The following is a 27,527-nucleotide window of genomic DNA, read 5'->3' as shown; positions in this document are numbered from 1 at the left end:
GGCAAGAAGGAGGAGAAGGATGGGAAAGAGAATGTTTATCCAGTACCCGACCGAGTTACATTTTCTCGCAATTCACATTGGCGGATCTGGGGGGAGGGGATCATGGGTCCTGACCCCTCCCTTGGGCAACAAAAAAAGGGGAAAAAGAAAGAATTCTAGACCTACCTTTTCAGGACCCGTGAGCTGATTTTTTTTTTTTTTTTTTTTTTTNNNTTGTTGCTATTAGAAAATTAGAATTTTGAAGAACATAAAATTCATAAAACACACTTCAAATGTCGGGAAAGCTCAATTCCCGCCATCTAGGAATTAAAATTTTCCCGGGGGAGAACCCCCGGACCACCCTTTCTTTTTGGGATTTATCGATTCATGGAAAAAAGAATACGCATGCAACTACTCATTTGTTTATGTATGTATATACACAAAAATAAAAAATGAGAAAAATTTACCTGACCTTTTTAAAGAGGGGAAAACCTTAAATTTTAAAACCTTGAACTTTAAAAGTCATTAAAAGACATTTCAGAAGTCAGGTAAGCTCATCTCCCGCCATCTAGAAATCGAATTTTTTCCGGGGAACCCGGACCCCTTATCTTTGGAGTTCATTGATTAATTGAATCATTTTCAAGGTGGCGGGGGGGGGGGACCTTGAATTTTGAAGAATTTAAAAGTCATTAAAAGACACCACAGAAGTCGGAAAAGCTCATTTCCCGCCACCTAGGAATCAAAATTTTCCCGGGGAAGAACCACAGGACCGCCCCCAACCCTCACCTTTCTTTTTGGGATTTATCGATTCATGGAAAAACTACGTATGCAACTTACTCAATCTTTTTTTATGTATGTATACACACATAAGGCCTATTTACTGTAATAACAATGGGAAAAGGGAAAAAATTATCTGACCGTTTTCAAGAGTGGAAAACCTTGAATTTTGAAGAAATTAATTACTTTTAAGTTCTTCAGAATTCAAGGTGTTCCCCTCTTGAAAAGTATTATAATGAAAAAATGAACCCAGGGAAAGGGATGTTCGAGTTCTTCCCGGGAAAATGTTGATTTCTAAATGGTGGACAATGAGATTTCCCGACTTCTGAAGTATTTTTTAATGACTTTAATTTAAAAGACACCTCAGAAGTCGGGAAAGCTCCGCATTTCCCGCCTTCTAGGAATCAAAATTTTCCTGGGGAAGAACCCCCGGACCCCCCCTTTCTTTTTGGGATTCATCGATTCATGGAAACTTCGTATGCAACTACTCATTTTTTAAAAATTGTTATGTATGTATACACATAAGCCCTATTTACTGTAATAACAATGGGAAAATATTACCAGACCGTTTTCAAGATGGGAAAACCTTGAATTTTGAAGCACATAAAAGTAATTAAAAGACACCTCAGAAGTCGGGAAAGCTCATTTCCCGCCATCTAGAAATCGAAATTTTCCCTGGGGAGGAATGCTGACCCCCACCACCTAGATTTGATTCCAGATCTGCATGATTCATATTCCCATTCATCTTATAAACAGTGGCGTAACAGGCGGGGCAAGGGGGAAGACTGTCCCCCCCCCCCACTGACGGTTTTTACCGGGCTGACCAAGCCGTCGTACCGGGCTGGGTAGGAAGAGAAAAGAAAGAGGGGAGAGGGAGGGAAAGAGAAAGATGGGGAAAGAAAGAGAAACGAAAAAGGGAAAGAGAAGAGAAAAATAAAGACAAGAATAAAAAGGAAGATATAATGAACAGATATCACAATACCCCTGCCTGCAATCCATTCTCCACTTCAAAAAGTGTCCATAGCGCATTGATCTCAGCCGCCAGGTATTCTCCGCAGTGGCGTAATCACCGGGGGACAAGGGAAAAATATCCATCTGTGGAAAGTCTTTCCCAATTGAATGCCCTTTTTACCCGGGAAAGTGCCTGAAAATCTCATATTTTGTTGAGGTAGGCCAATTTCCTCTAAAAATTGCACATTTTAGGGAGTTTTGATCAATTCCGATTTTTTACCTAAAAGAAGGGCCTCAATGTGTAATGATGTTGAAAGAATATGTTTGTAATAAATAAAGCCATAAGGAAAATGCTTATATTCAGTTAAAAAAAAAAAAACGAGTGTGGCCATATATAACTTAAGAGCGTTTCTTGTTGAGGTAGGCCAATTTCCTCTAAAAATTGCACAATTAGGGAGTTTTGATCAATTCCGACGAAATTAGAATTAAAAACACAAAACACAAAAATTTTTCAAGGTGGGGAAAACAGAGTCACAGTGCAAAACATTGGTGGCAATGCAAAACTCCAATGACAGTGCAATTCAAGTGGACGCGACACTGAAAATTGCAAGTCACATTTAAAAAAAAATTATCGGTCATATCGATCTTATTTTTGCAACCAGAAAATGCAATTTTAATCCTTCGCGCTGAGGCTTGATTTCGTTATCAGCTACACATGAGTCATTCTTGGAATATTACAATTTACTGCGGGGAACAGAGAACTATGTACTCATGAATAATATCTTACCAGCAGCAAAGACGGGCAGCTTTAGTGACCATATTGATAGCGTTTAAAGTCTAACAAAATATTATACATAAGCAAATTATAAAAAAAAAGCCTAACCAATCACAAATCTTCCTACTGACATCAACACTGCTATAGAATGTTATTAATAAACTGTTACCCTGTTTAGAAATTGGTACGATCCATCTCAATCAACGCCAACGGTGTACAGATGCTGCGACACCAACACATTTTAAGCATGAAATTTAGGCGTGGTATATAATAGCAACATTTCGAAAAATAATTCATTAGAATTCTTCTATGATCATTATTAAGCACCAAGATACAAATATTTAATGAAATACTTTAATGAATTATTCGATATTCAGACAATATCTACATTGATCTTATGATCAACATGGCACAGCGGGAGGCATATAAATAGGCCTATACATTAATTAAATTTAAGCAGTAAAATTGAATTTAAATTCAAAGCCAAATCAACCAATCAATTAATTAATTAATCAAAATGAATTAGCCAATTAATCAAATAATTATTTCTCAATTAATTATTCATCAATAAATCACTTAACTAATCATTAAATCGATTCTATGCGATTCTTAAATCAAAATCTATACAATACAAACGAAAAATGTATTATCAAAACACAAAATAAGTATATTAAATATTAAAATATACAATAACAATTATATAGTTATGTAATGTAATTTCATAATTACATTAATACAAAATTCAGGTTAACACCAACTCCTGATATTGCCTTTATAGTTCATTTATCTTTACATACACATAAATATAGATTTTAAAACATAATGCCTGTTAAATTTATCATAGAAGCCTCGATTGTTGAATATAGCTATCAAAGGAGTAATTATAACGGAAGAAAATTAAATTCATGGAAAAGTGGATCCGGGAATGTTGTGAAAGAGCCATTGCTAGAACGGTCAATCAGACTTAGTAAGCCGCTGTGCTAGATATTCACTTCAGCCTGAAAGAAAAGAGTATAGAGATCCGACTGCAGGCAGGGAACAGTAATACTTTTTGCTGAAAGTCTAATAATATCATTAGACGTTGGTGGCGGTATACAGCGTGAAGAAAAGAACGCATTTTACCATTTTCCCGGTGGTTATAAATGTACGAAGATATTTAGTTGTTGAATAGCGTGTAAGAACTCGATATTTGAATTTTTTGACTATTAGATATTTAGAATTAAATTTACAGCATGGTTATCGATCATTCATTTTAATATTGCTTAGGGCCAGGACAAGTTATTCAAGTTTAGCCTAGGCTAGGTGCAGATAAGCTTGCTTTCAATAATTGTACTGTGGCCTTCAGCGGCAGTTAGGGCCCTGTGGTGCAAAACAAAGTTGTCCAACCCGGGCCTAGCCTAGAAATTTAGGAAGAAACTGGTGTGTTCTGTTTATATTGATTTAGGTGCTAATGCACTTTAGTATTCTACCCTAACCTTAACAATAACATAAACATAGTGAAACTGGAGTTACGGTTAAAGTTAGGTTAGGGTGGAGGAGATAACAGTAGTACAGTACATACAATTGAATTTAAAGAAAAAAGAATAAAAGATGAAAATTAAACTAAACCCTTAAATTAACAAATTAAGTAAATTGAAACAGAAAAATTATGTAAAATCAGAAAATGTTTAAAAAACAATGAGTTAAAGAAAACATCGAAAATAATAATTTAACACATTAAAGAAACTGAAATTATAAATTAACTTAGAAAATTAAAGGGCACATTAGGCCAAAAAAAAAGAAGAAAAAAAATGTGCCTATTTTCTGAAATATGTGGATGAATTTCTTGGCCTAATTTTTGCACAAAGGATACAGTATCATCTGCGCAGGCCTTCTGGCAGTTTGGGGTTAGGCCTGATACCCAATTAGTCAGTATATGCTTGTGCTTTCAGGACCTTGTGGAAACTTCCTTGAGAATGGAATCATTCAGTCAGCCTACAGTCAATGATCCTCTGACAGAAGACTTCTCCCAGGATGTCCAAATGTTTGATCCGTCAGCAGAGAATGAGGTCCAGAAAAAAATGAAAGAGGAACAGTCACAACCATCACAGATGGACGCAGATGCTGCCAAAGCAGCTACAGATTCCACACCAGAAGTGAAAGTTACGGAAGTGAAATGCTCCTTATGCCAGTGCCGCCTTGAGTCCTTGCTCTGTGCCAGGGATCACTATGAAGGCCGGCGGCACCAGAAGAACTTTATGGCAGCCATCAAGGCCAAACATGGTGAGTTCTTATTCTTCAGAATCCTTGAAGATTCATATCATTTTTGTGGCACTACATTCTTCTTTCATTATCATCGAATAGTTTCTGGTCAGGGTCACACCTTCTTTTATACCATTTTGTGCCACTTTTTTTTGTCCTCATGGATGGTGCGTATCGATTATAATGTATTGTCCTCAGTGGAAGGTCCATTTTAATTTGTCTCATCCACCTCAGTTTAGCTTAAAAATGCCCATTTTCTGTTAAAAAGTAAACATCCTGTCAGCCATTCCGTCATTGGCTTTGATACAGCGCATAACCTCATAGTGAAGCTGTTCATTTGGCTTCCAATCCAGTGACCATATGAATGGGAGTACCAAATAGTTGAAATTTGCTAATGACAATTATGTGTATATACTGTACTGTATATAAAATTGTATTGATTGATTTTGAAAACAAGTTGGTTCTACAGTACAGTATGCACTTTTATTTACATGCCCTCTCTTTTGCAATACAGTATATTTTGTCTTATGTGTCATGTTTAAGTCATATTCTAACCACATTCTATTTAATTAGATTCACAGGCTTTGGTTTGAATGTCATAGACTCTCCCTGGATTCCATTTCTTTTTGTTTTTTGAAACTCTTTCTTCATAGTTATTTTAATACATTTACTATTGAATATAAAACACTCGGAAAGAAACAACAGAGTTCAAAAAGATATAAATCAATAACATTATGAAGAAGGCCTTACAGTATTTCATATTGCATCCATATACAATACATAAAAGACCCAGCCACTGCTAGATACACTTATTAGCCTTGGAGTTGTAATGGTGAGATCTGTAATAAGACCTGACTCCCAACACACACAAACACACACACATGACACACACACACACACACTCACAAAAACCCTACTCCCAACCAAGGAGACCATCTCAACATTTATGAGAAGCCCTATTATCTATACATTTATGAACCTATACTTATACCTATACTGTAGGAGCACTTTAATTAGTACCTCAATCCTATATTATCAGGAATCCATATGCAACTATTATGAGAATTCCTATCCTAATCTTGTAAGAGTGCTTTGCTCTAAGGAATTCCTGCCCTACAATTCTAAGGGTCCCTCACCATAACCACATTGATGATCCTCTACATCACACATATAAGCAACCCCATTCCCAATGTTTCCTATGCTAAGATTTCATTTAGTTTTAGAAGCAAAACACTAAACACAAAACTAACATCCAAAAATTTAAAATTATAAGCTTCCAAACAGGACTGTAAATTGAATTTCTTCAACAGAACTTTTCACTGCAATAGCTGCTGGGCAAAAGCCATTACTTGTACCAAAGGTAGCTAAAAAGACGAAAGATGACGGTACGGGTGAGGGGAATGCAACGGATGGTCTCGCTAATGCTGAAGACCATGTTTCCAATGTTGCAGAGGATCCTGAAAAGGGGCCGAAAGGGAGCACAAAGGAGGAGCATGATGGCGACCAGGAGGGTGTGCTCATGTACTGCTTTGTGTGCGATATACAAGTGAATTCCAATGACCAAGCTCTCCAGCATTATACTGGTCGAAAACACAAGTACAGGAGCTCACTGGTGGCATCATTACCCAGTGCTTCAGATGTCTCTGGTAAGTCTTTGATTACATCTAAAATATAAATCATTTCATAATCTTCATCATCAGCAAGTCACACAAAGTAGGTAGTAAACACATACAATAGGACATGAATGTTTTATCTCAATGGGAACCCCTTTAGAAGTTATTAAGTTATCTATTGCTTTCTCCCTGTATTTTATTTGGAATTATTATTATTATACTGTGTTGCTTTTTTTAGTATAATTTTTTTCTCAAATAAATGCACACTCGACCACTGTCTGTGCACAACTATTGTCTGTACTAGTATTGAGTCAGTTGTTAAGATATTAGGATGCTTGCCTTGCAATCTTAGGGTCTGTGTTTTAAATTCTGTGAGATACAAGGATCTTTTTAAAAAAAATTCAAAACAACACCACTATATATTGTAAAGAGATTTTAAAGCATCATAGTTTTTACGAAATGTCTCTGAATATCAGTTGACCTACGCTAAGTTGAAAGGGTCAGAAATCTATAAATTTCACATATTATGAGTGATATTATTATTATTTTTTTTTTTTGGCAGAAACCAATTTAAAAAGAAAGTCTCAGGTGCTAGCGAGTTCTGAACAACAGAAGGCAGATGGGGAGAACAAACCGCCTGTTGTTAAGAAGTCGGGGGGCCCTAAGGCTCAGCCAAAACCAAAAGCTACCACTCCACAGCAGACATTCAGCTGCACAAGTTGTGGTGTGAACGTGACCAGCAAGGACATGCTTGACGCCCATCTTGCTGGTAGGTGTATTGAGAAATAATTTGGTGTAAATAAGAGTTTAAATACTGCCCTCTGTAATTTGTAATATGACATAATATATTACACAGTACATATAAACCATGTATAATATCCACCATTCACAACCATTAACATTACAAGTGTATAGGTGTAAAATAGATATCTGTTTTGAGTTGCATGGTTAAACTGTAGAATTTGGAGATCTCAACTTTAATATTTAGTAGAGGGTTCTATATAGTACAGACACAGAATCACAGATGAGGTATAGTAGTTTCAATCATGACCCTAAAAATAGCAGTCAGTATTTTTTGTTTTGTTTTACTCTATCCATAGATTAAACAACAAATTACCATATTCATAGATTAAACAACAAATGTAGTGTTTACTTCCATTTCACTGTTTTTAAAGTTATGCTGGTCATGTAGAAACTCACTGTCTATAACTATTCAGTATAAGGAGTAATTACTGTATGAAACAAATAATTTGCAAGATGAAATAAATATGCCTTGGGCATAGTTTGCAGTGATTGCCCAAGGTTTGATTCATATGTAATGCATTTTTAAAAATAATATCAGGAAATAGGAAAATCCAAATCAGTCACTTGTCGCAAATCCTGTTTCAGAGATAATGGCCAAAACATGCTGGAATCTCAAAATTTTTGAAATCTATTTTATTGCACTAAACTAACCTTTGTATATCTATATATCATGGTATGGTGTTATTTTCCTCATTTTCAATGTTAAAACAACAATTTTTAATGATTTGATGATGGTTTCTGCTTCAGAAATGCCCAAAATTATTAACTTTGAAGGCTGATCTCTCAAATATTGTTCTTTAAACAGCTGTATGTGTAAACTCCTGTAACTTCATAACGAAATGTCAGATTTGAATGATTCTTTTACCAATTTTTATAGCTCTCATTTTACTGTTTAACCCGGTATTATTAACTAAAATTTGATTTTTGCGACGAGTGACTGGTCTGGTCTTTGCCACATATAATTAGTGCATATGCTGAAGTTTATTTGGTACTTAGGTATACTATAGAAAAGGGCAGAAAACAGTACAAGAAATCTCAATAGATATACTTCTGATTTAAGATGTGGAAACAAGATCACAAGACTGTTACATGACTCACAAGATTGTCACAAACTGTCACATGACTCACAAAAGAGTGTCACATGACTGACAGATGACTCACTAGACTGTGTGACAATATAAGTTTTGATTCAATTTTTTAACCAGGCTCCAAACACAGGAAGACCATGGCAAGACTAGGGGGAATTGGCATCCCTGCCCCTTCGAAAAAGACTCCAAAGGCAGCGATGACTGCTACGGGGAACGGCAAGACTGCCAACACAAGCAGCAATAATGCTGGGACGCCCTCAACCGTTCTTTGCATAACGTGTGATGTCTGTAGTGTTACGATGAATTCACAGACACAGTATGAACAAGTATGTAAAAATTATCTTGCGTAATTACCATATTTTACCGAGTATAAGCCAATATTCAAGTATAAGCCCACCCCCTCTAGTTTAGGCTTGATTTTGGTTTCTAACCTTCATCCGAGTGCAAGACCTGGGATTGGGTATGTGAAACAGTCGCAATTCATCACCCCTACCCCACCCTCACATTGCCATTCCATTATATGTTTCTGTTAAATTAATTATCATGTACTTTTAAAGTTATTTAAAAACGGCAACATAATTTATATAACTGAATCTGTCCACAGTGACAAGTGTTGTGTAACAAATGCATTGGTATGTCCATATATGGGTGTGATATGACATCATCATGCCCGTATATGGGAAAAATCACAGATATTTGTCACTGAAATTGGATGCTTATAGAGCATTAGACTTCATGTCTTAACTAATGTTGTCTTTAATTTTGTAGCATTTACAAAGTCAAAAACATAAGAACAGACTGAATGGAGTAGGGACTACTCATGTACCATACCAGAACAAAGGTGCATTTGGTGGTTTAGCCGGTATGAGCAATTATCGTAAAGGTACGCGCAAGTTCCAGCAATTCGGCTACAAGAAGTTCGTCAAGGGCGGGACTGCCAACCAGAATCACAACTGGTCAAGGGGTTCGATAAACCCACCGCTGCCACCACCACCACCACAATCTGATGTTCAAGACTGGAACAACTCCCAGTGGGCGGGGCCAGGTATGGGAATGCTGCAAGGAGCTACACCGTTGGTCCCTCCTCCTGACTTCCCACAAACTGAAGGCTACGGATATCAATACGAAACAGGACGGCCTGGGCAGCAAGGGACGCCGCGTTTTGGACGCCCGGATTTGAAACCAAAAGGTCAAAATGCTTATCCACAACCACCACCTTATATGGTAATTTAAAATAATTTATTATTGCATTATGATGATTTTATTATTATTATTATTTTTTAGTGTCTATTAACAAACTTCAAAATGTGGACCTGTAACTTTGTACTTAAGTAAAGCTTCATTTACACTCACATTTCTATAACAAATACCTGTGAATTGCTTATATATGGGTGTGATATGACATCATCCTATCCATGTATAGTTGTGGTAGTCATCATCATGCACTAATCACAGATAATTTTCACATAAAACTTGGTAATGTGACTTGCTTATATGGGTGTGATATGACTTCATCCTATCCATGTATAGTAGTTGTGGTAGTCATCATCATGCACATGTATGGACAAATCACAGATAATTTTCACATAAAACTTGGTAATGTGACTTGCTTATATATGGGTGTGATATGACATCATCCTATCTATGTATGTCTCTCCAATATAGACTTTATTTCATGGGTGTGATGGTTTATTCTTGTGTGTGTGTAGTATCCCCTGAAGTTAGGAGCACTATGGTAAACTTTGACGTTGACCAAGTTCAGAATCCACTGGATTCGATGTGAGCCTATATAAGGCAAAGCTTCCATCTCCAGTGGTTCTGGTTGGACTGGTCTGATGGTTGGTGGGTTAGTGTTGAGCTTATAGTGGTGTTGGTATTATTATTATTTTTATTGTTGATGTTTTGTAATAACTGAAGCAAATTCTTGTTTTTCAGACTTACACTACTGATGAAAACTACCATAGTTTGTGAAGAGAGATGAAAGCAGTACAGTAATAGGTAAACTAAGGCCCCTTTTTGTGCTCTTGTACTAGATTGCAACAATGCATATACTTTTACGCAGGCAGCTAGTGCTAGTTTCCCTAAAATGGTATAATTCATCTACCGTTGATTAGTTAATTTATGTGTATTTGTACACCATATTTGACTCTCAAACTTGAATCCTCTATCATGAATAGTTATTTTATGCGAATATTTGTAGATAATTTTTACGGCATCTGAATCCGGATTTGTGAGTGTAAAACCTGTGTATGTGGTACCACCACCTCAGAAATAATTGGAATGAATCAGTAGATACCGTAGTCAGTGGATCTGAAGACAATGCAAATTACCACATTTATGTATAAATCTAGTTTTTTATACTCTAATGTATGTACAACTACGTACAGACCTAAATCTTTATTAATTTTTGTGTCAAGTTCTATTGACTTTCCATTACTCGTCCTGGACAACTAGTACCAGTGATCACTTTTCCAATTTATCTTATGTTGAGAAGACAGAGTAGGTGCTGTTATAAATTATCATTGTACATATGGTCTACTACCAGTGATGCAAAAAATATTACCAGTGATAAATTTGTCTTGATACATATTTCCATATATTATATAATGGTATGGTTTTATCATTGCTTCATGTCTAGCCAATGTATATAAAATTGTTTTGTAATATTTTAGTATACAGTAAGAACTTTAAAAATTCAAGATGTAATGTCACAGTTTATGATTTTTTCCAGTTTTATAGGCTTCTAATTACCCCGTCCTAGATTTAATAGTCCATAGTAATGTGTCTGTAACATAAATTAATCAGTACAGTATTATGTTATAATGGTTTTGTTTTTTCATATCTATAAACAGATAGTTGTTTCTTTCCTACATGACCAATTGCCTTCAATCAAAGCCATATTGCTGTAAAATCTCAAACACTATAATTTCATACAATAGACTCAGTTAAGTTATGTATACATTTATTTAAGGCATTAAAATGTTTTGTAGTTTTTAAAAGCGCAGTGATATTCTTTTTACATTAACGTATTCATTGCGTTATACATTTAATGCAATAGCGCCCTCTAGAAATTCGACAAACACTCAAAGATGGCCATCAGGGTTAAGATTAAAATGTAAAAATAAGATGTAAATAAAATTGATGGCATAATGCTTAATGATCAATTAAACTATAGGAAGAGACTGTTGGAGTACGTTCTACAAGAGAGTAAGTCAGGGGTTGTACTGTGCCTGTAGTAAGATGTAGCAACTTGGTATGAATACATACTATTATAAATGATTTGTGCCTGTCGTCAGGATGCCTGTGGTGTTGGTACACTGTATATAATGGACATTTTCGAGTGTCAATCAAATTTAACACCTAACCAATCAGAATGGTATGCACACTATAAATGATTTGCATATATGTAGTACAGTATACAGTGTATTTACTTGTTTGCCATATGTTATGAACAGTGCTGTTCTTGGTGATATTACAGGTAAAATCAGTTTTTTAATTTGTATGGTAATTTTTTGATTAATGGTACGAAAGAAATGTTAAGTTAATTTGTAGTAATTTATATTTTAGCCTCTTCATTTCTTGATTTTATTCAAGATTTATGAAAGACAGAATTATGGAAAGTATTTTCTTTTAAATTGTACTCCCATATGTTTTGCATATGTTGATGTTCGCTGAAAATGTCTTTGATGTTGTGTTTATACTGTACACTATTTTAATAGGTTTTAAAGATAAATAACTAAGTTATCATCTATTGTGTTACCATCTACGTTTAATTCATACAAGCCTGGTTCTCACGAGAGCCCTAGTATCCGGATCGAGAGCTAACCGTTAGCGCTAACCGTTACCACCTGCGTGAGAACGCCAGATCGGTTAGCGCTAACCGTTAGCAGTATCCGGATACCGCTAACGGTTAGCAAGCGCTATCATCAACCAATCACATGTACGCGTTTACAATTTCCAGTTTCTTATTGGCCAGTGATTCGATGATCATATATTTGGTATCCGGATCGGGATTTTCTCGAATGGACGCACGGCAGCTAACGGTTAGCAGGATCCGGATCCTGCTAACCGTTAGCAGCCGTGTGAGAACATAGCCAATATGTCATGAGGAATGTCCAGATGTAACAAATGTTAAGGCTGTAACATGTTGGTGTTTTTAAATACTGTACTGTTGTTACATACAGATGTTTAACTGATGTAACGTATGAGATGTATTATGCAAGTGTTGTAAACAGGTGTACTGTAATATATTTAGGTGTAAAAGGCAGATAGTAATCCCCTTAGCTTCCCTTACACCCAGTAAAACAATTGTAACGCTCAGTCCTCTCTATCAGGTTTTCCCCATATATGGGCATGGTGATGTCATATCAAACCCATATTAGTATTTGGTAGCATGAAAGTAAGTATTTGGTACATAAAAGATGATAGAATGAACAGAGCTTAAATTAGTTGTTAATGCTCACCTGCACTGGAGAGGGATGTATAAGTATTTTGATTCTGAATTCAAACAATTGTTTAATTTTTAAGCCTGTATATATTTGTTATGGCACCCTCTACATAACACTTTTAATATTGGAACTTTTAATTTTGATCAGTTTGATACCAAATTAATGATTATTTTATTGGGCTTTTTAGGTATATAATGTGAAGCTCTGTTTACACTCTCAAATTCTCTTTGACAGAAAACTGTTGTGTGTCCTTGGTCCATGTATAGTCACTATGTGCCTATATAATATAGTCATATTGTGATATCATTATGACCATATTTTGCATGTTACATGTATGTCAAATAAAATGTGGTAGTGTGAAGAGGGCTGAAGGTGTATCCTATGTTAAAAGGAATTTAAATTGTGTTTCTATTGTTTGGTAAGTATTATGCTACATCCTTGCCAAAGGAATACAGTCTATGCTTGTTTGGATGTTGAAACATGGATTTGTCTTGTGACAGTAGATTTGAGATTGATTAAAATGACATTTTCTGATTACACCACATACGTCTATTATCTGTAACTTGTCATGTTGTCAATGAATAAACTCAATATCTATAATTGTTAATACAGTACAGGTACTTGTTGAAGGTGGATGAAAAAAATATCAAATATGATGAAACCTAATAATAGACAGTTATGAAAAGAGCCTGCATTGACAGTTTAATATCACAAATAGCCATTGACAACCCAGAGGCAACGATAGAGTGAGGTGTGTGGCAATGAATAAAGGGGCATAGCGCATTTAGGTGAGAGGAGTGGGGAATGATGGGATAGACAAAATACAGTTGGTCATACATCATCGTATGTTAAAACCAGGGAGAGTCAGCTCATGTTATAGGCCTACCATCTGATGGTTGCGCGTATTCTTGCATGACCATCTTCCATCTGTTGTAGAATTTTGGACAGACACAGATTGGGGAGACTAGAGAGTTAGTGCATGGGGGCCCTGGCGCTTCGCCCCATTCAACACCCGAGCGTAACGCCACTGACACAGCCATGATTGTTATATAGACCATGTGTTGTCACTATAAAAGTAGTCGTATATTTTGTGACAGAACATATGTAGGCGTAACTGTGGTAGCCAAGCACATGGAAATAAACTTGAAACACTTTTCAGATCTGGAATTAAATACTACGTCATCAAAGTGATGTCAAAACAAATTGTATTAATTCCTATTTTGCCCTGATAATAATTACATTGTTTACCTGAGTATATTTAAGGGCACATTTATTTCAACAGCATAAAAAAACAATGCAATTTTGTGACTGGAAATACATTTTCTTTAAAAAGCAATAAAATTAAACCAGTTTTTATACAACATTTGCCAAATAAAAACAGTCCCTCCCTCATCGATAAAAAAAAAGAGTAATATTCTATTGTTCAGACAAAAAAAAACACCAAAAAAACCGCCTCCCTCATCACTTTTTTATAAGTGATCTAATAATTTTTTCTATGTGCCCGAATAGGAAAGCTTTAGTATTAAACAATCTCAAACTATATATCGCGTCTCAAACGGAAGATACTGTACATATTGTTTTTGTGTATTCCACCATATCTCTAAATGCACTGTAGATTCAGTCGGTGGGTAAACATTTACTTGTAGATATAAATTAGACAAGGAAATTCAGCCCTCTCACCATTAAGCATTCTTATATGAATGTTTTTATCTTGGGATGGAGGCAGCGTATTTTTGTACCAGTAACGTGTCAAGAGCTAAGGCAATGTAATAAGGTATCAGGAGACAAAAGTAAAATACTAGCAAATATACTAGATAAAACAATGTTGAGGAGCAGGACCACCAAGAGGGGAAACTGCTCCATCGTCATTTCACAGTAAAACCATAGCTTCATCATCACTTCTTCCTATGAATGTATTTATTGTGGTGCAGTAAATTTACTGATTAATTATTAATTTATTATCATGAATGTAGATGAGTAACTAGCATAATCACACCGGTATCAATATGACTCTTTTCCTCTTACTGTTGCAAACATCATTTAACTGTCTGCCTATGAACGGCATTTATCATGTTGAGAACACTCATTTTACTGATTAATATTACTAATTTATTAATATTTATGTACAGTAAATGAAAAATTAGCATAATCACACGGGTACTCACATTAACAGGTTCCATATCATGGTGCAGAAACAGTATTATTTATAGCATTAATATGCTCTTCTACTTATTGTCAAAAAATTCATACCAAACTCAATAATGTGTGCGACAATAAATTTACTCCCATCATCAACAAAATCATCACAAAGAACAGTAAATACAACACCAAATCCCAGAGCTTTGCTGCTATAGGAAGGCTTAATAATAGACCAACAGACACAAATTACAATATCTAGTCTGTTTTATTTTTTTATATTATTCTTGTGTTTTTTTTTTACACATTGTAAAAGAAAACAAGTTACAAATACAAACTCTCTGTTAACTAAATATACTACCCGATTCCCATTGTTTAAGAACACCCGTTGTTTGTTCTACTTTGTTAACTGTACATAGGTATATTCTAATATGAAGCTATTTTCCCCAAAGTATTCTTGCCAAAGCTATACAAATTAATGGAATGCAGTCAGCAAAAAAATTAACAAATATTTTCCTCCCCAAAAATAAGAATGGTAAATCAGATAAAAATATATTTAAAAATATTTTATATATAACAGTTGTAGTTTTCCATGCAGAATAGTGGATATAATATTCGCACACAAAAATCTTCATAAATAAATGCTGGTGATGTTTACATCACATTTTTACAATAGAGAGATAAATACTGTGACCGGCCCTACCACTATGGTTAAACCATTAAAAAGTTATAAATTGTATTTTAAATTCTATTGCAATTAAAATTTTTTTTTATTCATAAATTCACAATTCACATACTGATGTTATTTAAATTTTGACTAATACATCCTCCACTTACAAAACATTTTTTTTTCAAATAAAAGGGCTAATCATGTCATTTGGACATTATATAATATATGTCATATTTATCACATAACTTATGACACAAATTAGTGTATGTCTCATACTGAAGCCCCAACAGGCAAAGACTTAAGGCTTCAATACCATTGATTGATAAAATTAGAATTGGTACATTTACAACCTTAAAAATGAATATAAATACTGGCAAACAGTAAAACTTATTTTTCAATTATATCAAAACATAAGCCTAGCTTTTGGTAGAGCAGGCCACAATAAATTAGCCAGAAGAATCATTAGCGTTCAGGCATATAAGGACGGTCATTCATGAAATCTAATTCCAGTTCTTCATTAAACTTCATCACAGGGTTAATCGATTTTATCATCAAGGCCTAAAATATTATTTCTTTAATGCTCCTGATTTCACATATATAAAATTATATATTAATTTTTTTTTTTTTTTGGCACATTGATATTCTCAACAAGTTGATAGGTGCACTGCGAAATTGGCTGACTTCAAGTAATCCCTCTTAGCTACTAATTCAACATGTGCTTTGCCATCGAGCAAATATCTACAAAGAAAAAAAAACATGAAATAAATTTGTGTACAGTTATAAGTTGTGCATTCATTTCTAATGCACTGAACGAAACATCCCTATTCTTACATACTAATTAGTATTTTCTGGTCAATTCATTTTCCCCTGGTCATTGGACATGCAAATTCTCTGCTTGTGGGAAATATATTCTTAGATATGAGCGTAATTCAGATCTTATAATTCCATTCCAAATCATTCACCTCCTAAAAGGTACCCATTGTTAATCCTGAGTATTACTCTTAAAAAGAGAGGCAAACACAGATATATTCTTAGATATGAGCGTAATTCAGATCTTATAATTCCATTCCAAATCATTCACCTCCTAAAAGGTACCCATTGTTAATCCTGAGTATTACTCTTAAAAAGAGAGGCAAACACAGATAAAGAGTCTTGCTCTACAGGATAAATAAATACATATAGTGTGTTGTTATCGACTTACTCAGTTTTTCCTCTACTGCTATGTACAATACTATTCGGTCCCATTATCAAATATTTTCGGTTTTTCTTCATCAGGTGCCGGCAACCCTTACTCAACCAAAACGTCCTTTTGACCTTTGCCTTTAAAGATTCTTTATTCACATTATCAGCAGCTGTAAAAAATGAAAAATAACTTTCAATTAATAAAAACATTATACTCTAATTATGACATTTGTTGGTGAAATCAAAGATGTGGACAAACTTATCATGTACCTGGTAACTTAAAAAAAAGTATTTTAGATTAAAAGCATAAGCAATTTTTTAGATTTATTATAATGTACAAAGTTTTACTTACTGTTTTGTGTTAAAGATACTATATTGCCAGTGTACCTGTAGAAGAACTCTGTCTCCTCAATTCTTTTTACAGTAATTTCATATACTAGAAAAAATGAAACAGAAATTGATATTACAGTAAAAAAATGGAATGTCACAAAATGTAATAAATTAGGTTTAATATTTTCTAATACTAACATTATTGACAGTTCGCAAAATTGGTCTATACTATTGTTTAAAGAAGCGTTTGCTATACATAGGCTACACCCATCCCTGAATAGGGTTGGCCATAGTACAAAACAAAAAAAAAACTTTAATTGATTAACATTTTCAAGCTGTCAATTTAAAGGTCTATGCAAAAGAATACAGAAAGGTATCATATAATTGTCCACAGATTGACAGGGAACCTTTTCTCATTCAAATTATTTTATTCAAATTATTAATAGCCACTGCTATTAAAATATATGCACACTGTACCTGGGGATGGTCTTTGAAGGCTTTGCATCGGGCGTTTACTCTGATATTGATATTGATTTTATTGAATAATTGTTATTGTTACTATCAATTACTCATTCCTAAGCACATGATTTTATGTATTTTGATATGTATTGATGTTTTGTTTTGCTTTTTTATACCCTCCAGTTTGGAGGCAATATTTAATAAATTGAATTGAACTGAAATTTAGTTTATTCATAGCTATGTCTCCTACTAGAGGTAATGTTTTGATTGGTTAAACACTTTTGGTATTTGTGCATATAAGCTTGCAAATATGGATAATTTTTTATTCCTGATGATGACATAATTAATGTCGAAATATTGAATCCCGACACGATGGCATGCATTTTGATACTTGAAGTATGCATTACACATCTTTTCACAAAATATGTTGTAAATAATTAAGTTGCTATTTTTTCAGTCTCTGTTCAGATGTAATTATTTGATTCATAATATATATGTAAGTTGTTGTGTTCCACATGTTGGTGCCTTCAAATCTCAGAGTACATGTTATTTTCAGAAAATATGGACGCAAGGCTTGATTTTGATTATGCCCATCATATGTCTTGTAGAGAAATATTAAGCAATTATACAATGATGGGAATAATAATATTAACATAGAGGACTTACCATAGACTGAAGCAGAATGTGTGTGTATATATATATATTTATATATATGTATATATGTATATATGTGTATATAGATATTGTGATTTCATTTAATAATTGTTATTGTTACTATCAATTACTCATTCCTAAGCACATGATTTTATGTATTTTGATATGTATTGATGTTTTGTTTTGCTTTTTTATACCCTCCAGTTTGGAGGCAATATTTAATAAATTGAATTGAACTGAAATTTAGTTTATTCATAGCTATGTCTCCTACTAGAGGTAATGTTTTGATTGGTTAAACACTTTTGGTACTTGTGCATATAAGCTTGCAAATATGGATAATTTTTGATTCCTGATGATGACATAATTAATGTCGAAATATTGAATCCCGACACGATGGCATGCATTTCGATACTTGAAGTATGCATTACACATCTTTTCACAAAATATGTTGTAGATAATTAAGTTGCTCATTTTTCAGTCTCTGTTCAGATGTAATTATTTGATTCATAATATATATGTAAGTTGTTGTGTTCCACATGTTGGTGCCTTCAAATCTCAGAGTACATGTTATTTCCAGAAAATATGGACGCAAGGCTTGATTTTGATTATGCCCGTCATATGTGCTTGTAGAGAAATATTAAGCAATTATACAACGATGAGAATAATAATATTAACATAGAGGACTTACCATAGTCTGAAGCACAAGCCTGTGTAATCATACCTTCCAGACTCGTTTCAGAACTGAAGCTGACACATTTGTCTAAAAAAAAAAATTATATAAATATATTTATCAACTGCAAAGTGTATCCACAAAAAACCCCCTAAAAAACAGAAAAACAAAAAAAAATAACCCTCAAAAAACAGAAAAACAAAAAAAACCCCCCAAAAACAGAACTTATGTTACTGGCTGCAATAAATGTATAAATTATTAGATTAAAATATTGTTTATTTAATGTAAAGGTGTAAAGTCAAGAATATATCCATCTGTTTTGTCCTTTTGTTGGCAAGAAAATGTATCATAAAATATTGCTGACACTTACTTGTTGAACACTGGCAAGATGTTTCATTCAGGCAAAGCAGACTGAGAAGCTCGCTACCCCCAGGGGGCTGGTAGAACTCTGTGCACTTGTTGTCTGCAAGGTACACAGAATTAAAAAAACTATTAATATGCAAACTATAATTCAGATATTGAATATTATTTTTCTAGGTTTTCAGTTCAACAATACATCAAATTGAGGTGTCATATTCTGCAGATGAAGTTAAATAAAACACTTAATCTCTCTTACCAGGCTCTGCATATTCATAAATTGATACAGTAACAGGCTGGATAGAGACTACTGTGAAAATCTGCTCAATGTCGAAGTTCACACAGGCTGGAGTATCTCTTGGAACCTAGTGTTTTTGGATGCAATGTTTTAAAATATGAGATAATTACTCAATGTAAATATAAACATATTTAAGCATTGGAGGAATTATTAACTGGATATGTTTAACATAATATACAATATAAAATCTCTAGTTCAATTCTTTGGTTCTGTTAACTAACCAATAAAATAGTTAAATGAATATTACCTCTTCCAAGTAAAACAGAACAGATCGGTCCGATTCTTCAAATTGTTTAAAGCCTTCGTCTTTTCTTAGAGTCTATAGGAATTATAGGAAGTAACATTTATAAATTCATGAATATCAACGTTTTAAATTCACATTGCGTTTCTGCCATCTAGATGAGACATACAGACTAACGATGGAATTACACACAGTATAGAAAGAGGGAATGTTATGATTTTGAAAAAGTCCAACACAATGATAATGCTGTATTAACAAATGGATAAAAAAGCGGTATCATAGTTATTATACTCTAGTGAGTGCATTTTAAGTTTTGGAATTCACATTATCTTTGTGAGTCTGGAGCTGGCCTAGAATGTTGCACTATGCAGATATATAGGGCAATACTTTTCTTGTAAAAACATATTCATGGGTAGTACCGTACTCGTGCGAATAAGTGCCCCGTTTGAATAAGCACCCCCGCAATTTTGAACAAGCACACCTCGATTCCTAAAAAAATTCATTCATACAGTACAGTACATCACATCACCAACTTAATTTTCTGCATCAACTATTCGCATCTATCTTAGCATTGTCAGTCGGTCAGTCCATTTATCCGTCTGTCGGTCTATCAGTCTCCATTAAATTTAACATGGTTTTCAGTTTTGATTTCCATTCTTGTTTTATTGCTACCCGGCTGTTTTGGATTTAGAGCTACAGTATTTAATTTCTAAAAATTAAAATACTGTATGGCCATTTTCAGTCAACAAAAATAAACTGACTTCATCGCAAAAATAAACTTAAATAGACTTCATCGCTCTTGTACTGTATCTAAGCAAGAAATCCTGCAATGATCGATGGCCAACACGCTTACCACCACTACCACCAATTTCATCTGATGTTGTGTAAATACCCCCAACATTCTTGTCATGAGCCATGCTCTCTTGACGATTACCCTTTCTTCACCAAAACCATTTGTTTATCTTCGATTAAAAAAAAAGTGCCCTTTGAATTTTCCAATTTCCATAAAGACCCCTTAAATTTTCATCTATTTCCATAAGCGCCCCTCAATTTCCACCCTGTTTTCATAAGCGCCCCCATTTGAATAAGCGCCAAGAATATTTTAAGCGCCCGGGCGCTTATTCGTGCGAGTACGGTAGTACAATTAATTTGGATAGGTCTACCTCTTTGTCAAAACTGAATCCACTGAAGAGCTGGACCTCAAGGACACCCATAAACACTTTCTTGTTTTGAAGATTCCTGGAAAATAAATAGAGTATTCAACTGATAATATACAGTACAATCATTGCTTTCCAACATCTTACTCCATGGTCCTTCTTCCAAAGGTGGAAGGGTTTTGTACCCAGCTTCGTCAATAAATATACACTAGCTACTTTAGTTTTCGTATTCAATGTAAAGGTAAAGGTAAGGTAGGAGAATAACCCATAACTTTAAGCGTCATTGTGCTGAATTGCGTATGGGCGTGGTAATGACTACCTAGCAGCCGTAAAGGCGTTTTGTGATAGCTACAAGTTTACATCATTCCACAACAACAGGGGCTGAAATGAACCATCACATCGGGGTAACACTCTACTCTTACGAAAGATGTAATGGGTTCTTTAAAGTGCACACAAGCCAGATGTATACACTGGACCTCCATTTTAAGTCCTTATCCGAGAAGACTTGGGTCTACAAACTGAAAAATTCGGCGAGGAGCGGCTGGAACCAGCGCCAATGTTAAAGCTGTTTGTTCGCTCAGACTCCACCACGATCAGAACATGATTAGGCGCACCGGATGGTTTGTTTTTAGGCGCACCGGATGGTTTGTTTTTAGGCGCACCGGATGGTTTGTTTTTAGGCGCACCGGATGGTTTGTTTTTAGGCGCACCGGATGGTTTTGTTTTTAGGCGCACCGGATGGTTTGTTTTTAGGCGCACCGGATGGTTTGTTTTTAGGCGCACCGGATGGTTTGTTTTTAGGCGCACCGGATGGTTTGTTTTTAGGCGCACCGGATGGTTTGTTTTTAACGACGATAAACCCTTAGTACCTAAAGGATTCTAAACGTAGCTTTGTCTGGGAAAAATAATGATAAAATAATACCTTGTACAAGCTTGAACGTGGTACCTCAAGTTCTTTCCATTTGACTTTGAGCCCTTCAACTCTGTTGTGCTTGCGACGACAGAAAACATACAAGTTTCAAAATTAACATTTGGTTTAGTGTTGTAAGTAACTTCCATCTATAAAAACAGAAAAAAACATTCAATTAATGCTTTTGCAGAAGAAATAATATTAAAAAATATATATATTTTATTTTATAGTAACATTTATTATTTAATTAGTACTAAAAAAAAAGTATTCTTTGTATAGTAGAAATGTATCACCCTCCAGTGGTGGATCTAGATTTTTTTGGTTAATAGGGCTACAGAAAATTTCAGATGGTTTGAATAAATCTACCTTAGCCACATAATGAGAATATTACTATACTACAAGATGTAGGATGGTTGATAACCTAATATTTTCAGACGAAGCTACTAATAGTAATCTACTATCATATGCAAGTTAAAACCCTCTAAATCTGTCCCTTTAATCACAACCAAAGCAAGAACAGTTTTAAACAGTTTATTGCAAATTCTCACCTGTAGTTGAGCTGACCCAGATCCGGACGTATTAATGACAATGGGTTTTTCAAATGGTCCTAGAATCTGCAACAAAGACATTGTCAAAACATGAGATTTGCCGATTGGAAAGATACAAGTGGCGGAACCTGGGGTGGCAAAAATGGCGGTCGCCCCTTCCAGGCAGAAGCCAAAGAACACCCCAAAAAACTCTGTAGTCTATCACAATTGTTTAATATTCACTCAGCTTTCACTGTGAACGGTGGATTAATCGGTGGGAATTGAACCCACGGCCTCCAGATAACTAGCCTGGTGTCTTAACAACTTGACCATCGAGCTTGCGCTTGATGGTTATTGATGAATCCATTTCCTAAGTAGCAGCGGGTACTGCAATGCTATTCTGATAGCGTTTAGTTAAAGAGTGTAATTAGATGTTTTACCTCTAAGTGTTGCTGGACCAACACATTGTTCTGCCTAAGCTCCAACACAGTTTTGTTTTCAGTAACTAGGTTTTGAACTTCCACATCCAAGTGAAGGCTGCTGCTTGCGTGTGTCTTCTTTGCGTACTCTGCCAGAGCTTGCATTCCAACCTGAATATCCTGTAATTAAAAAAAAATTAATTTAGTAATATTTACTTATATAGTTTCTAATTAAACTTTCTTTGAAAATGATTAAATTATACAATTAAATTTTGTCAATGTGTTGCCTTAATGATTATGATGTTTATTTTTTGATGTAACTAACCCTGTGGAAGAATGCTAGTACATTTCACATATTAGGATAGCACTACCCATAAAAATAAAGGATTGTTAAAGATTATTAAAGCAAATAGCCCAAGGCTTGTAGTGTTTTGTCTAATGGGCTAGCATTTTGTCAGCATCATAGGGCTAGCAAGCATGTATGTCCACATTAACAGGAACTTTAAAAAGTTACACTATAACAATAACAATTATATGTAATGGTCACTATATGAAAGCTAAGCATCATTGGATACATAAAGGTTTTAATAACAGGATTTCATAACTGGAACATAATCAACACTTGTAAAATGATCAGTCCCACACGTGCATGTCACAGATCAGATATTTTGAATGAAGGGTCACAGCCAATGTTTCCCCGCAGTTTTGCAATTTATTGTAGCAAGAAAATTTAATTGCAATTTTTTTTCAGTCAAAACAGGGAAACATTAATCATCCCTTTCTAGACTTGTCACCAAAATTCATTTCTGAAGATGAACAAGTAATGTTTGAAATACTGAATCACAATGGCTTCTTTCACAAACTCAAATCTTTTTGCCTACTGAAATGTAAACAAAATTTTCAATTGGCATACTGAATGTGGGTGCAACCCTTCTGGAAGCAGGCATTGAACATTTTTACCAAATTTACGAACAACTGTGACATACACATGTTGGACTGAGATTGAATGGGAGAGATTTAGAGGACAGTACCTCATCATTCAAATGCATGCTAGATTTCAAATACAACAAGTACAAGAGTGAAACTAGGATTTCATCAAGGCAAAGTGCAAAGAGATTCCATACAGAGGGAATTGTTATTGCACATAATACCAACATACTTAAGTTGAAGTACAACAGAATATAACACAGATTGCAAGTACTTTATAATACTCAAAAGGCATCTTTGAAACTACTGTTGAGTTTTCAAAGGCAGATTCAATCTGTCAATGAAAATTAGCTTTTCAAAAATAAACATTGAATCACCACCATGAAACAAAAGACTGAGGGTGAAAACTAAAGAATGATAAGCTTTGGGAAAATTAAAGGAAATATGCAGCAAAAAAAAAACAAAAAAAAAACCCCTAATAAACAAGAACATGCAATACAGTAATATGGTATAAGATTTAGGGTGTTTTAGGAAAGTTTGTTGGAATTAGCAACTATAGAGGGCAGTGTGCAAAACATATTTTTCTCATTTTTAATTGCTATAGACAGATTGAAGTAATGTTGTGCTTTTAAAGTGTTGTTTATATAAAAAGCAAGCCAATATGCAAACCAAGCAAGACAAATTAAAAAGTGCTTTTAATTATGAGTAAATAATAAATTAATAAATTAATGGGTGTACAGACACATAATAGATGGTTTTGTACAAACTGGTGCCGGGAAACGCAAGCTGATGGGGCATTGCCCACGTCACATTTACACTGCAACAAAAGAACAAACAAAAGATATGCAATAAATTGTTTTGAGCTTCATTTTTCTTGTATGAAAAGTTTCATTCCATTTAATTATTTTGTTGCCTCATATTTGTATAAAGAGTTTAAGTGTGGTATTGTAAAATAACTAAAACAAATTGATGGAATTATTAACTCAAAAATGATGGCATAAAACATTTGCCTTCATACATAAAAAATCTTAAGACATATATTGCCAAGAGTTACTGATATGAATTATAATTTAAAAATATCAAATTTACAAAAATATCGACATAGATGTAAAAGTTCAAAATAAACATATAGTAAAAATATTAAACAATGGCAACAAAATTAGATTATCTTCATAGTAAAAATATAAGCTATAAATGAAGGGCTTGAAGCTCTGCCAACACAATCAAATTTTCTTTGACAAAACAACTGCTGTGTGCCCATATATAGTCATCATATGCCTATATATGGTCATGATGTGCCCATATATGTTCATGATGTGATGTCATCATGAGAATATAATAAACATGTCACACTATTTATATGGTAGAAATTTTAAAATGATGAAATTATTAGACCAACCACCTAAAATTTATTTTTACTTGTTTTAGATATATTTTAATATAAATTAAATTTGAGTATTCATTATTGATTCCTATACCAAATTATCTATATATCAGGGGAGGGGGGGGGCAGGGTCCCTAGTCTTACAAATATCACATGGCATGCCCTGCCTGCAAGAGCAACATGCCGGGCAAGCAGGGTGCTTATCATCGCGTGGGCTAGGCCTAGGCCCACCACACATCGAACAAGTAGGCTTCCGCGCGGACATGGCTACAGGAAACACTACATCTTTACAACTCTTTGTTAAACAACAATAGGCAAGCTTTCACATGTCCATACAAGACAAAAGCGAGAAGGAAATGAGGATATTGTTCATTCACGCAGGGCGTACATAGGCGAGCTAGGGCGAGCCCATTATTTTTTTTTTATGCTTGAGAGGTAAGTTTCAAAGGAAACTTAGGCATTTATCGGTTTATACAGGTAAAGGTAAGTATTCACGAATTAGACAAAAAATTATATGTATTTTCTACATTTAGTAGACTCTAAAATTGATTAAATAAGCCTTTGAAACCTCTAAATTGTGAAAGTCTTCGCCCCCTGGACCACTTTCGAAACCTTTTAATCAAAGTTCGACTTTGCTTTCTTCAGGGAAATAAGACCCCTCGTCGGGGGCTTTGGCCCGACCACCTACCCCCCCCCCCCCCCCCCCCCCCCCCCTTTTGGCGACCTCAGTCCCCCGTCATTGGGAAAATCCTGGTGCCACCCTTGCTATATAATATACATTATTATACTATACTATATTTACAACATTTTAATTAGTTTCTACAATTTTATATTGTATAATGTTTTTGCATGGATGAGGCATTTATGTATCAGCATTTCTGGATGATTCTGCAACTTTAAAATGGAAGTGTTAGTAATTCATGTGTAAAATAACGGTGACCTTTGCCATGCAGTGTGTGTGCTGCTTTTATAAACCTATATACCGCCCTTGTATGGCTAAATACTTGTGATTAATTAGCTGTATAAAATTTAGTACTAGGACATTTGCAATTTATGAATTAGTTACATATAATGCTTGTTTGCAGTATATATGACATCATAAACTGTATAATAATTATATATTATAATATAATATATGTATATTATATTATATAGTTTTAGAAAAGCAAGGTAATAAATGCTTTACTGTTGTCGCCTGTATTCCGTAGCTGAGATGTTTTTGCTGTCGGACCAACCATTCAACAATTTCATTGCTAGTGTCCATTTTGCCAAGTTGGACTTGTGTTAGCAGGGAATATCCGGTAGTTTTCACCGACATGAATGACGGTTTGAATGAGCGCCAACATTGTGACAAATCTTCCATTTCATGGGTTGTCTCGTCAACGTTCCAATAGCGGTATCCATATTCTAATACATTTTAATATATAAAGTAATATAAAAGTTAATAAGTAATCATGGATAACAATTTTTGTCTATTAGATATAAAATATTATACCACATTTTGACTGAGGTCCAGCTGTAGGTGCTACACAAAGCATCAAAATCATAATCATCATCAACAACATCATCTTAAATATAATGTGCCAATGGAAATATGATATTGATTATTATGATTATTTCTATCAGGATAACATTTTAAATATTATTTTTAACTGATATTTAATGACAATTCATATCATTTATTTCACAGACTAACAGCAAATCATTTCTACTAAAAGTTTGGTATAAATAACATAATTGGCACTGTCGTTACGTAATAAGTATAGATGTTTTCTAGAACAACTAACCTTCCTCGTATGTGGCAAGAGACAACAGTTGTTTATTTGCCTCATGCTTCATTTTGCTATTTGATAAACTGAGGGCGTATGCGGTGATAGCAAGGGCGTACTTATTCTCCACTGATTTCTGTGTTACTGCTCTCTCTAAATATTCCGTAGCCCTTTTGATGGAGTGATGGACCGAGAAAGCCTGTAAACAAAAAAGTGTCAACAATGTTTATAATATGGCAGTCATTATTGTTACACAAATTCCTAATTATAATTGGATTGTATGCATAGATGATTAAATTAGGACAATAAAATCCAGTCAAAATTACATACAAATTTGTTTAGGACTGGTGTAATTGCAAACAATAGCGTTATCAACAAAATTAAAAAGGTATTAGCGAAAGATTTTTTAAATCATAAAATGTTCTACACGCTAATTTAGCGAATCTGTGCAAAGAATACAAGAACAGTATAATTCATGCCTATATTTACTGATAAATATAATTATCTAAATTTCCAATTTATAAAAGTGACTTACTTAAAATACAAGTAGACCCAACCAAAATTTCAAAAGATGCAATAACTTACCACATGATGCCTGCAGCCAAGTAGGGTTGTGAGAACATGTGCTGTTAGTGCTGCATGCCCTTTCAATCCATCCTGGTTATCAATAATATAAGAAAAATATATAGATATGTTTAAGCACTGTGACAAATTTATTTATTATTATTTTATTAATGTAAATAATGAGTGTAAGTAAAAGT

At 34.4% G+C, this 27,527-nt stretch overlaps 2 protein-coding genes across 3 annotated transcripts in view; one reads left to right on the top strand and one right to left on the bottom strand.

Moving 5' to 3' along the window:
• The first annotated feature begins 3,527 nt into the window (after positions 1 to 3,527).
• Positions 3,528 to 12,000, top strand: LOC117109914 (zinc finger protein 346-like). 2 transcript variants are annotated; one of them, XM_033252513.1, is made up of 7 exons: positions 3,528 to 3,656; positions 4,414 to 4,744; positions 6,175 to 6,369; positions 6,899 to 7,105; positions 8,346 to 8,554; positions 8,997 to 9,452; positions 10,164 to 12,000. In XM_033252513.1, the coding sequence occupies exons 2-7, from the start codon at positions 4,438 to 4,440 to the stop codon at positions 10,197 to 10,199; spliced, it is 1,410 nt and encodes a 469-aa protein (XP_033108404.1). In that variant the 5' UTR covers positions 3,528 to 3,656; positions 4,414 to 4,437; the 3' UTR covers positions 10,200 to 12,000. The 2 variants fall into 2 exon arrangements, with proteins under 2 accessions (XP_033108404.1, XP_033108320.1); XM_033252429.1 differs by having other exon boundaries at positions 6,034 to 6,369.
• Positions 12,001 to 15,061: 3,061 nt separating this feature from the next.
• LOC117112087 (complement C3-like) overlaps positions 15,062 to 27,527 on the bottom strand; it is a 46,606-nt gene continuing 34,140 nt past the window's right edge. Inside the window, exons 24-38 of the mRNA XM_033255172.1 lie at positions 27,352 to 27,423; positions 26,785 to 26,965; positions 26,184 to 26,404; positions 24,356 to 24,430; positions 22,708 to 22,866; positions 22,289 to 22,354; positions 21,753 to 21,889; positions 20,837 to 20,912; positions 19,680 to 19,751; positions 19,394 to 19,499; positions 19,148 to 19,240; positions 18,796 to 18,867; positions 17,017 to 17,100; positions 16,684 to 16,834; positions 15,062 to 16,220 (exon numbers count right to left, since the gene is read on the bottom strand). Of these exons, the coding sequence (XP_033111063.1) occupies positions 16,127 to 16,220; positions 16,684 to 16,834; positions 17,017 to 17,100; positions 18,796 to 18,867; positions 19,148 to 19,240; positions 19,394 to 19,499; positions 19,680 to 19,751; positions 20,837 to 20,912; positions 21,753 to 21,889; positions 22,289 to 22,354; positions 22,708 to 22,866; positions 24,356 to 24,430; positions 26,184 to 26,404; positions 26,785 to 26,965; positions 27,352 to 27,423 (1,659 nt within the window). The 3' untranslated portion in view covers positions 15,062 to 16,126. The remainder of the gene's footprint in view (positions 16,221 to 16,683; positions 16,835 to 17,016; positions 17,101 to 18,795; positions 18,868 to 19,147; positions 19,241 to 19,393; positions 19,500 to 19,679; positions 19,752 to 20,836; positions 20,913 to 21,752; positions 21,890 to 22,288; positions 22,355 to 22,707; positions 22,867 to 24,355; positions 24,431 to 26,183; positions 26,405 to 26,784; positions 26,966 to 27,351; positions 27,424 to 27,527) is intronic.

The sequence above is a fragment of the Anneissia japonica genome, unplaced genomic scaffold (genome assembly GCF_011630105.1).
Source record: "Anneissia japonica isolate Jap-2015-1 unplaced genomic scaffold, ASM1163010v1 scaffold284983_len440753_cov197, whole genome shotgun sequence".
Classification (NCBI taxonomy): Eukaryota; Metazoa; Echinodermata; class Crinoidea; order Comatulida; family Comatulidae; genus Anneissia; species Anneissia japonica.
The sequence above is the reverse complement of the archived record's forward strand: the minus strand, read 5'-3'. Positions and strand labels throughout refer to the sequence as shown.